At 38.1% G+C, this 12500-nt stretch overlaps 2 protein-coding genes across 4 annotated transcripts in view; one reads left to right on the forward strand and one right to left on the reverse strand.

The window, feature by feature from the left end:
• Nucleotides 1-1174, reverse strand: part of LOC138007540 (serine/threonine-protein phosphatase 2A catalytic subunit beta isoform) — a 24562-nt gene extending 23388 nt beyond the window's left edge. Inside the window, exons 1-2 of one of the 2 annotated variants that reach the window (XM_068854516.1) lie at nucleotides 1082-1174; nucleotides 889-1009 (exon numbers count right to left, since the gene is read on the reverse strand). In XM_068854516.1, the coding sequence (XP_068710617.1) occupies nucleotides 889-1009; nucleotides 1082-1122 (162 nt within the window). In that variant the 5' untranslated portion in view covers nucleotides 1123-1174. The remainder of the gene's footprint in view (nucleotides 1-888; nucleotides 1010-1081) is intronic. The other variant, XM_068854517.1, reaches the window with a different exon arrangement.
• LOC138007539 (annexin A7-like) overlaps nucleotides 597-12500 on the forward strand; it is a 23657-nt gene continuing 11753 nt past the window's right edge. The window contains exons 1-7 of one of the 2 annotated variants that reach the window (XM_068854514.1): nucleotides 597-720; nucleotides 1257-1338; nucleotides 3863-3926; nucleotides 5188-5383; nucleotides 5686-6024; nucleotides 6697-6791; nucleotides 8231-8272. In XM_068854514.1, coding sequence (XP_068710615.1) covers nucleotides 3882-3926; nucleotides 5188-5383; nucleotides 5686-6024; nucleotides 6697-6791; nucleotides 8231-8272 — 717 coding nt within the window. In that variant the 5' untranslated portion in view covers nucleotides 597-720; nucleotides 1257-1338; nucleotides 3863-3881. Of the gene's footprint in view, nucleotides 721-1256; nucleotides 1339-2628; nucleotides 2709-3862; nucleotides 3927-5187; nucleotides 5384-5685; nucleotides 6025-6696; nucleotides 6792-8230; nucleotides 8273-12500 lie in introns of those variants that run through there. The other variant, XM_068854515.1, reaches the window with a different exon arrangement.

Here is a 12500-nt window from a genome sequence, read left to right on the forward strand (position 1 = left end):
GGTGCTTTATCCCATATAATAAATTTTTTATTGGTCAAGCTTGTTCGGTCAAGATGGCTGGATACTGGCTTCATTCTTTCTTTGCGGGTTTATGTACTTGACGAAACGTGCAAAAAAAGAACTTGGCCAATATCGCGCCATCCTGACCAAACAAGCTTGGTCAATAACCCATAAATATGCACACTCTGGGCACATCTACGTAAGGGTGTGTACAAAAACCTTGTACAAAGTTTATTAATGTAAAGTATATTTTTACATTCTGGATAGTGACCTATGCACTGGATAGAGTTCTACAGCCATTGGGCAACTGGGCTCTGCACTGCACCCCAAGCGGAAAATGTACTTGAGAAAGTTGAATTCAATTCAAAAAGTTCATTAACTTTACAAGGGCGCATGAAACAGGTAATTCAGTAAATTGAAAACGCCAAGTCCAGTATTCCTTGAAATAATTAGGATATAAATAAGGATGACCAATATAAGTTTTAAAAGCTTACGTAACTTACACGTAAACGTTAAAGATGCAATCATCAACGATGTGTTATTGTTGGACAGTACAGCATGTAAACGTACTCCCCCATTATGCACAAGAAACATTGCACATTGATTAAGACTAGACGTAAGATTATTAAAAGACAAACAAGGCTGGATGTAGAGTATTCGGCACAAGAAAGGAGTCCGTTTTGCGTTTTTCAATGAAATGAAGTTGGGTTATAATATCAGGTTAGTTTCGATTATTAACGCGTGAGTCTGCCTCGAGTTTCTGCTGTTTTGTTCCATATCGTTAGACGTACATGTAAATATTTTTCGTCCAAAATCATAACAAAATCTCTTTCGCAATCGCGCACAGCCTTTAGTAACTACCAAAAATTACGCCGCAAATTTGTTTACCTTGTCGCATAGTGTTTTTACTTGTGCCTCGCTTAGTTGTTTGCACTCCATTAACTGATCGATCCATGACTCAAGATCTTTTGCTGTTGCTTTATCGTCCACCATAGTTGTCATTGACGTTCTAGTGAGTAAAAAAAAATTAAACGAGTGGACTTAATAATTTAAGGTGGCAAGAACATGAACTGAGTCATACAATTGTTGATGAATAATCTCCACCTCTGCCTCGTTGAACATGCAAAAAGTAATGGCGGTCAAAATTGACACTGGCGAAGGCACATGTACGTAAACTGCCAAATTTGGACATCCACACCAAATATGGTATGCCCTCCTCCCCCGGTGATACTTGTCCTCCTCGATCCCTTTCACAGGCTTCGTTCCAAAACACTTCAAAGAACTTCCTTGTCATCGAAAGCCAACTTCAACTTGATTTGATTGCGCCTTGATTTTAAGGTGAGTTACCATGTGTATGTACAGCTGTATTTCTTAAATGTAACACCAACAATCATGAAGTGATCTTCGCGGCCCTTCAGTATGCATGTTAAACGCAAAACCAAGCTACTGTCGTGCACAATGCAAGAAAAGGGGCTTGCCCACTTTCTCTTAAAATCAATATTCGAATAACTTAAGTTGGAATCAGGACAACAAAAAAATGCTCTCATACTTAGTGAATGCACACCGAGCATCGGTGGCTCAGTTGGTTGAGCATTGTTCTGTCATGCGGGAGGTCGTGAGTTCGACTCCGGCCGGACCAACACTCAGGGTCTTAAAATAACTGAGGAGAATGTGCTGCCTTTGTAATTACATCTGCAAATGTTCGTTAAGAGTAGGGGACGTAGTCCCCGGTGTTGTGGTCTGACCTTATCTGAACGGGGACATCTTTCGCTTCCTAAAATAAAATTGTAAACTGTGTAATAAGCAGTCTGGCTGAAGTCCCCCGAAAAACGTTGTAAAGCCCCGAGGGGAGAGACTAATAGCTTCACTCAAGGCTACGTCCTTTTCTCAAAATATCAACTTATATAAATTGCATTTAGGTTTCTTAGCATATTGTGCTAGGATAAGCCATATTTATGATACATACACACTGACATGACGTGAGGGGTCCGAGAATGAATGTGAAATTTGATAAACCGGTATGATCAAGATTTCGACGTGATTGCAAGTTAGGGTTCCCTGGACAAACAGGTTCATTTTTGTGCCCATTTGATTAATTTGGGACCATTCGAGTTCAAGAGCAAGATCCCCCTAAAATTCAAGTAATGAATTGGGATCTGTGTTTTTTGTTTCAAGATAAGTTGTGCCACAGGACATTGGCATGACAGTGAAATTTAGAACAGCTCTAAAGTGCATTTCACAAAACTTTTGACAGGCGATTTGCAAAGTTCGTTGTAAATTTCATAAGTTCGCTTCAAACTTGGGAATTTCAATGCGTAACTGTCAATCAAATGGCAAACTTTGAAACGAACTTGGGAATTTCAAGCCGAACTTCGTGGGAATGTGGCGAAGTAATTTCACCATTGCTCTCGGTTGTTGTTTTGAAATGAGTGCCTTCACTGTGCAAGGCAATTCCAAGTTTTGTTCGGCAGAAAATTATTGAAAGCTGGTTAGAATGTTAGAATGGAAAGGACCATCTCAAATAGGACAAGAAATGAGACTTCCCAAAAAACCATTGCCAAAATTGTTGATATTTTCGTTCGCAGGGGGAATATCGAAGACAACAAAATGAAGAAATGTCACTCGGTCAGCGCATGCTGAATGATGTGAATAATTATATGGAGTGTTGTAAAACTACATGTACCACCCCAGCAATCCAAAACAAACTGGTATAGAATAACGTTCCAATGTTTGCCCGAAAATGTCCCGTCGCCTGCATGCAGCCACAGCGTAACGCAAGATTTTGGTTCATATTCTTTTAAGAAATTCAGCGTTATTCCACAGGAATCACTGACTCTTGAAAATGAAAATATACTTTACCAGTATTTAGCAGCTTGCGTGGACAACGCATTTTTGTGATGAGTGTTCAGTGCTCATTCCCACGAAGTTCAGCGTGAAATTCCCAAGTTTGTTTCGAAGTTCGCCATTTGATTGACAGTTACGTAATGAAATTCTCAAGTCCAAAGCGAACTTATGAAATTCACAACAAATTTCGCAAATCGCCTGTCAAAAGTTTTGTGAAATGCACTGTAACCATCTTTTTTGATAGCCATAAAAGTATGTCAATCATGGCATCTGGCATCTGGCATCTTATAATACATTAATATTAGTCCTACTGATGTTAGAAGCTTTTAACAATGCATTATTAAGAAAGGTGTCAGTCTTCAAAAAAAAATAGGCAAGGTGCAAATAACCTGCAACACACACAGCTCTTTAATTATTGTACTTCTACTCTAGTTTGTGATTGTTTGTCCCTTAAATTTTTGGTTCATACATAGGTCACATTTATGCTTAGAAGTAAAAGGCAAATAATATGAGATGTATGCAATATTGTATTGGGTTTTGATAGTTTATTTTTTGAATGAGTTTGTTACTAAGATGTTTTTGGAAGGCAGATTCTATATTAATTACATGTATGTTGATTTTGTCCACCAAGATCAATATGGAAAACCCCAAACTGACACATGAATCTTAAACACCTTTCACTGCCATCTTGTCAGAAAACGTCCCCGAGAATAATGAATTCTTTCATTGTTTGACGCACTCAAAAATTGAAAGAAAACAACATAGTATTATAGGTGGTATTGAAATCTTGTATCATTTAAATCTGAAAGAGTTAGGGTCTGGCAATATTGGCATGGGTATGTGAAAGATGCAATTTATTTTAACCCTTTCAGCCCCTTGGGGTTCCCCATTGACGAGTAAAATCGTCTGGCGTTAGACAGAGTAAAATCTATAAGTGGCACTATTGGGAGTTAAAGGGTTAATAGTTGCTGTCCAAATAATAATGCAGGTGTTTCTTGAATTTTGCTTACTTCCCCAGCTTCATTGACAAACTTACAATGTCATATCCTCCTTATGGTGGTCCAGGATATCCTCCTTCTGGGGTATGAAAATTGTTACTGTTGTGGTTTGATTGATTACCGTAAACGTCCATGTATAAGCCGCACTTTTTTTTCACAAAATTGAAGCCATAAATCAAGGGTGCGGCTTATCCATGGATACATCTGTGTTTGGAGTTTTAACAAACCTAATTAATATTCATACAACTTCTTACGATCTCAGTAAAGAAGCATAAAAGAAACTGAGAGCATGCTGCTGTTGTTCATTGACTTTTTAATCAGTGGTGGCTCCTAAAGGAGCCGTTTGTGTCTTCAAGTGTTTATCGGCGAATCTTGCTCTTCAAGACTTCTTTCAAGCGATTAATTTTCGCTTTACTCGAACAAGTAAACACCAACCTACAAGGAATCTCCATTCCTCCGCACAGCTGTTTGCAGTGAGGTCTTCGGCCAGTCACTTCCACGCATATCTTTCCGCCACGTGCGATAAAATACCACAAAATTCACAAGTACTCACGAGGTAAATGGCCAACTGTTTCGTTGTCCTTGACCATCTTCTCGGCAAATTTGTTGACTGCATTATCAAGCTCCCATTCTGCATGAATTTTTTCGCCTATTGCGGGTACATCTTTATATAGACGTGGTCATGATACCCAGGCCCTGGTCCAGACTCCTCCCCACATTTAAAACTTGGCTACTAAGCACTCGTTTTGTTTCAATATCGAAGGAATTTCAACTTTATGGTGAAACCTTGATTGTTTGTCCTTGTTGGTTTATAGCAAGAGAACGTTACTGGAACTTAAAACTTTATTGTATTACATTTTTTTCCAAAATCTGCGCTTTTAAATTCGGGGTGTGGCTTATCTACGGATGCGGCTTATACATGGACGTTTACGGTAACTCTTCAGTTCTTAAAAACACTTAATTTTGATGTGCCTACATGTATGAAGTAAAAAATATCTTTTGCTTATTTTAAAGACCTTTAAAAGGATGAAGAATGGTGTTTTCTATTTTGGGTTCAAGTTTTTGTTCAAAAATGGATTGTCATAAACTGAACACATGACTGTAATAAAATTAATCACAAAATGAGGATAATATCTCCGAAAACATTGGATGGGTGTAGTTCAAACTTGGCGTCATTAGTGTACATCAGTTTTTGAACAAATGCTTGAATATCTCTGGAATGATAGGAGATATTCCAAAATAGAAAACACCATTCTTCCTCATTTTGAAAGAAAGTAAGGTATTTTTTACTTCATGGGCACCTATAATACATTGTATTTTTTTCCCTTTTTTTCCTTTCTTTCAGCCGGGTTATCCCCCAGGCCCAGGTTCAGGATATCCACCTGCTGCTGGCGGGTACCCTCCTGTTCCATCAGGATATCCCCCTCTAACAGGTTATCCTCCTGGGACTGATTACCCTGGTGGTTATCCTCCTACACAAGGCTACCCTCCACCTGGTGGCTACCCTCCTCCCCAAGGGGGAGGTTACCCACCAGCTCCAGGTAAGTAGCACTGCATGTTACAAAGAAGGAGATTTTAAGGCCATGTGTTTATTTGGTAAAATGTGTCTTTTTCTTTAATTGTGTACCTTGAAGGGCCTATTACTGTTTGTTTCTCCCCCAACTGATGTTTTGTGCATACAGTGTAGGTTTAATTAAAATTCAATTGATGAGATATGACATCATCTCAAGGTACTTCTGATCCTTAGAAAGACCTTAAGACCTCCCCAAAAAGGATATGTGTAAATTTCTTTGTTTCGTCAACATCTTCAACAGAACTTTGTGTTATCTCCCTACTTAATTAGGTGTAATGCCAGGTGTTGTTCCAGGAGGACCACAACTCGGATATGGAGCTCCACCTCCAACAGGTGGCTATGGTGCTCCACCCCCAACAGGAGGTTATGGTGCTCCGTCCCCAGCTGGAGGCTATGGCGCTCCACCTTCAGCACCTGGTTATGGAGCCCCACCCCCTCCTTCAAGTGGATATGGTGCCCCAGCCTCTGGGGTTGGATATGGAGCACATCCCTCAAGTGGGTATGGTCCCCCATCACAAAGCAGTGGTTATCAACCTGGATATGGTGCACAGCAGCCTCCACAGCAGAGTTATGGACAGCAACCACCACAGCAGAACTATGCTGCTCAAGGTAATGCAGTTTGGTTGGGATAATTTTGGAGAAGAACTATCAGAGGGACAGGAACAGTTTAGTGCATGTGTTGTCCTGAGATAAATTGAAATTAAATCTTAGTTCAAGTTTTGTCTCTACTCCCACAGGGAAGTGGGGTGGTGCACATCATCCATTTGATCACAGTATAGAACATAACAGATTGATGTTGTTTTAATATTATTAGTTTGGCCATAAGAGATGCCAAAACTTATCTAGGTTTTGTTTTCTTTATTAGTTTGCTACCTAGGGTAGTTTTTTCCCTTTTTGCATGGATTACTCTTGCTTGCTAGGTTTTGTTTTCTCGTAGCTATACCATTCGATGGCATCAAAATTCTTGTTCTTCAAAAGGCCAGTCAGAGTGACACTGTTGTGTCCAACATTCCAGTCAAATTGAAGCAGATTTGACTTAAAAGAGAACTTTGTTTTCATTGCTTTAAAATTAGACAAAACTTGGCAACCATTATCCCTAAAAATATCATCTGGATGTCTGATTTGAACTTGACCTCCTAACATCCCAAATTAAATTCTCAGTTAGGACTTGTGTTTCTTTCTCCATTTATTTGATGTGGTGCTCTGAGTATTGTTTGGTCAAATCTATACATCATTCTTTACCTTGATCTTGTTCTTGAATAAGGTTCTTTTATAACACAGCTCCTGCAAATCTAAGTGCTCAACCACCTGCCAGTGGACCTCCAGCATCTTCCCCTCAGCAAAAGCCAGCAAGGCCTCAACCACCTTCTAATGCTGTAAGGAATTTAACAAATCGAAAGTGATTCAGCATTGTCTGTTCTCTTATGGACAACAATATTTGTCATCACAGTGGTCAAAATGTTGTGGATTCACGAGGCGCAGCCGAGTGAGTCCACAATATCCAACGCCAAAGAAAATTTTTATTTCAGAGCATCACCAAGATCATGACACAAAGAAAGATCTGATTGGTTTATTTCCCAAAATTAGCATTCCTGATTGGCTATTACAGTGCATGACACATTGACGCGAGCATGAGGCTAGCAGAGTTGTCTAGACTCTTATCAACAATGGCAACTTAGCCAATCAGATTGCGAGATTACAAGCAATATTATTTTATCATTTTTAAGAAGTATTATAATAATATTTCACCTGCTGTGTCTAAATTTTGGCAAAGCTAATACCTAGACAATTTCACGAGCATTGACAAGCACCTGTTCAGGCAATAATTTACAAGTCAGCGCAGAAGTGAGCAATATCATTACTGAATACTGCGTTATTTCTGGAAAACCATGTTGATGGTATTTTATGACCCATTGACCCTTCAGCTACCCTAGGACAACCCAGTTGGCGAGTATAATTGACTGGCCTTAGGGTAAAATCTGGTAGGTCTCACTCCGAGGAGTCAATGGGTTAATTAACCCTTTCCTGTCTGTGAGGGGCCCCCATTGACAAGGAAAATCATCTGGCATTAAACAGAGTAAAATCTATTAGCGTCAGTCTTGAGCAGGAAAGGGTTAAAAGAGTGACCAATCTTTAATTGTTTAAAGGGGTTGTGTCACATAATTTTTGGCAAACTTTGTGGCACATAAGATGATCATAATTTAAATCTTTAGAAAAAAAGAAAGGTAACTGAACCAAAGAGGGGCACAACTGCTTAAAAAAAGACAAGAATTTTCAAAATAACTTACCTTTTTGCAATCTTGAAAGACAACTGTAGGGGTTTTGTAACAGCCTGGGCCCAGTTGTTCGCATGCCGATTGATTTAATCCACGATTAGCGCAAAACTTTTGTTTCATGTTTTCAACTTTGTGGTGAAAGTTTCTTTTGCTCATTTTTGTTTTTCAAGATTGACTTCTAATGTAAAGTCTTGCTGAATATCAGCGTTGAACAGCATTTTAGGAGTTGACAAATAAACTCCTTGGTTAATTCTTAATCTGAAGTTAGTATTAATCAACTTTTGAACAACCCCTCCCTGGAGTTTAGTCATTTTAACTAAACCCGTGACATGTATTTGGTAGATATTATAGGATTTCTGCTAATTGACTGCAAATGTAGCAGCTTTTTACCCTACTCCCCTTGGATGTCTACTTACCCCACCTCCCTAGAAATGAAATTGGATTGTTGTAATCTCAGGAGACCATCATAAATTTAATTGTTCAGCTTCTAATCCTGTTTTCAGCATACTTAACACCTTTGTTGGTTTATGTCTTAACAGAATGTGCCCACTTCTCAGATGGCTGCAATGTCTTTGAAAACAGTGGGTATTTTAGCCTATTAATGAAATACTGAAATGTAAAAAATTATGTAAAGTAACTTATTGAATAACATTGTTTTTGCTTCTGTCTAGGAGGGGAAAAATGTGTATGTGTCACTTTTGGGAAGTACATGTAGCATTAAATGGGCCTTATTCGTGCGGCAGCTACATGGTGTATATTTGTTTTTTTCTTATTTGTGATTTTTTATTTTTGCTCTATTTCAAGAGGTTACAGCAAAGTGATTATTATAGATTACAAAAATAAGAAGGAAAAAAAAAGGAAACAACAAATTACATAAGTAATCAAAGGTAAAATGTGCACTGTGACCAAAGGAGCTTAAGCTTTCGAGTTGGTCACTGCCACGTCTAACTAACTGGCGTACAAAGACATTTACATAAACTTACAAGCAATGCATAACGGAGAAAGGAAAATTAAAAATGCATATCTTCTTACATACAATTTCATAATTTTATAGCAAAAAAAAAAAATTAAAACGATTATTGACAGTGACGGCAGATATCAAATATTATTCATTGGGTACTCAAAAGGTACAGTTTGTATTTTTGATAGAAGCTATTATAAGAGAGTGTTTTTAATTTAGAGGGAATGTTTTCCCAGACTTTAGATCCAGCAAAAGCAAAAGTGGCAGCTCCATAACTATTTCTTATCCTTGGCCGATAAAGATTATGGTTTGATACAAATCTAGTGTTGTAACTATGAACCTCGGAGGTTGGGGTAAGACTTCTTTGAATATCGTAGGGACATTTGATGTGTTATTAATTATTTTATATATGAAAATGTTTTCAAGTGAAAGAATTTCTAAAAGACTGAAGTATGGCACAGCATTGTCCCTGCTATTAGCAAAGAACATGCTGCAAAAACATTTGTTCAGTTTAGTTTTAATTTTATATAACCTGGTCTTGCAAGCACTACCCCAGCTTGTAATACCATAAGTCATATATGGGTAAATGAAAGAAAAATACAACTGCCTTAAAGTATGACGGTCTACATAATATCTTAATTTGTTAACGATGCCTACATTTTTCGCTAGTTTGTTATTAATATGTTGAATCTGGGGTCCCCAATGTAGATTTTGATCAATATAGACTCCTAGGTATTTTATTTGACTTTTGCATTCAATATTATGCACCAAGTTTATACTTCCACTAGATCTTGAAGATGAGATTAACATATAGTTAGTCTTAGCAAGGTTTATGGATAGCTTGTTTATGATGCAGTACTCAAAAACAAATTTCAATTCCTCATTCATGACTGTTTCAAGATCATGTAGCTTATCACTTGTGTAAAACATATTTGTGTCATCAGCAAAGATTCGTAATGATAGTTTCTTGGAACAATTTGGCAAGTCATTAATATATAGTAAAAATAAGAGTGGACCAAGCGTTGATCCTTGCGGTATACCACAAACAATCGTTTCATAGTTGGATTTAGTATTGTCAATCTTAACAAACTGTGTGCGATTGTATAAGTAGTTTATATGTAACCTGGCCTTCGTCGAAGGCGGACGTGTTCTTGCTAGCTCCTTTAGATGAAATTCAAAGCTTGTAAAATAATGTAATCAACGAAGGCTGCTTGGCTTTCATTCGCTTAAATAACATGGGAAAAGAAGACGCCCGAGCCGATAGTCGCAAACGGTTAAGGGAAAGCGGCTCTCAGACTGACGGGGAAGATGCGTTCGACGAAGCCGACGGCCATTGTCGTGGCAAACTAGATGAAGTCAGTGAAAAGCTTGACAAAGTGCTAACAAGACTCGGCGAGTTAGAGGCTATGCAAGGTAGAGTGGTAGAATTGGAAAAAGAAAACAAAAGTTTACAAGAAAGCCTGAACATCGCTCAAAAAGACATCGTCGACCTGAATTTGTCTTCAACCGCCACGTGTGCAACACTGGAAACCCACGCAAAGAATCTGGAAGACCTCAATGCTAAAATAAAACATCTTGAATGCCGCAACATCAAGTTAGAAGCATACACAAGACGTGAAAAATTTAAAAGTGTTTAATGTTCCAGAAGGAAGAGGTGAGTCAACTTCTGCTGAAGATCAATTAAAAAAAGTGATGCGCGATAAACTTAAGATCCCAGAGGAAAATATCGAACAAATCCGTTTCGAACGCGTTCACCGCATCCCTACTAAGAAGAATACCAGTCGAGGACAGAACTCCAAACCTAGGCCTATTATAGCTAAATTCAGCTTCTTTCAGGACAAGGAGTATGTTTGGTCTTTTGTTAAAAACTTGAAAAACACCAACATTTCAATTGCGAATGATTTCCCCCGGGAAATTGATGAAATACAGAAAACGTTATATCCCATCTTGAAAAAGGCCAAACAGAGAAAGCAAACAGCCTATTTCAAAGTTGATAAGCTAATTATAAACGGGCAAATCTACAGAGGTGAAGAAACAACCAATCTCCCATACTATGGTCTCATTATGGACACAAGAAACAGCGGAAACCAAAGCCAAAGCGGTCACAGCGCGACAGCACATCTATAGTTTAATTTAGCTTAAGGTTTATGTGTGTAATAAGTGTTAAACTACTTAACCCTTCTTGTTTAATTAGAAATGTGAATGCTCGGGAAACTTCTTACTTCATACGTTACTGTATGTTTTTTTGTAGATTAATAATTTGTTTTAGGCGAATATTATCGGTTTATGTGCATTATACTTTCTTGCACTCTGCTATACCATCGTTTTCATTTTCGTTTTATATGACTTCTTCTATAATATCACTTCCCCGATTCAGCTACAATGACCGATCATTCTCTTAATCTACTATCTCTCAATGCGAGGGGACTAAGCAATTTCAGAAAAAGGCGAACAATTTTCACGTGGTGTCGAAAACGAAACTCGGATATAATATTCCTGCAAGAAACTCATTCGACATTGTCAACACAGTTAAAATGGAAAAACGAATGGGGTGCAGAACTTATTTGCTCCCATGGGAGCTCAAACTCTCGAGGTGTTGCAATCTTGATCAAAAAAGGTCTTGACTGCGTTATTCACTCTCAGATTGTAGATACATCGGGGAGGTATATCGTTCTTAAAGCCGCTATCAAAGATAAAATGTATGTTCTTGTAAACATTTATGCACCAAACAAAGACGAAGACATCATTAAATTCCTCAAAAATGTGTTAACTAAGCTGAAGACCGAAAATTTAGATTCAGAAGAAAATATTGTGATTGGAGGTGATTTCAATTGTCCTCTGAATCCTATACTGGACAAAAAAGGTGGCATAATGACACCTAGGAAATCTGTGATAAATTCCATCAATGATGTCCAAAGTCAATTAGATCTTGTAGATATATGGAGAGTTAAAAACCCACAAACTAAAAGTTTTACCTGGAGTCAACAATTTCCGCCGATATTTTGTCGCCTGGATTATTGGTTGATCTCTAACAATTTACACGACTGGGTCAAAGCCACAAATATAATCCCCGCCATCAGAACTGACCATTCTGCTATATATTTAGAATTTGGGAACGTGGACAAAGAGGCCAAGGGTCCTGGGTTCTGGAAGATGAACACCTCCATATTGGAGGATGATGAGTACATTGATGACCTTACAAGAATGGTACCAATTTGGATCACGGAAGGCCGAAAAGAACTTTCAGACCACCGTAACATTTGGGACTGGATAAAATATAACATAAGAGCTCATGCTATAAAATATTCCAAAAAGAAGGCAAAGGAGAGAAACGAAAGAGGATCAAAACTTGAAAAAGAATATACTGAAGCGAAACAGGTTTTCGAAACGAACCCCAATGATTCGAATGGCGACAATTTAAATGCGGCTAGGGATAAGCTCGAATCATTTTATGATGAAAAAGTCAACGGAATAATAATCCGTGCCCGAGCACGATGGCATGAACACGGCGAGAAAAATACCAAATACTTCCTAAACTTAGAAAAAAGAAATCATGTAAAAAAGCATATAAGGAAACTAGTAATAAGCGGCGTCGTAAAGACAGATCCCTATGACATTCTTCAAGAACAAAAACGTTTTTATCGAGAGTTATACAAAAGTTCAAATAGTGATGCGGAAAACCGTCAGAACATTGTAAAGTTTCTAGAGAATTTGAATATACCTCAATTAACCGAAGAACAAAAGTTGACCTGCGAAGACAAAATTTCAGGTGAGGAATGTTACAATATCCTCGAAAGCTTTCAAACCAACAAAACTCCTGGGAATGACGGAATTCCTATAGAATTCTA

The sequence above is a fragment of the Montipora foliosa genome, chromosome 6 (genome assembly GCF_036669935.1).
Source record: "Montipora foliosa isolate CH-2021 chromosome 6, ASM3666993v2, whole genome shotgun sequence".
NCBI classification, from domain to species: domain Eukaryota; kingdom Metazoa; phylum Cnidaria; class Anthozoa; order Scleractinia; family Acroporidae; genus Montipora; species Montipora foliosa.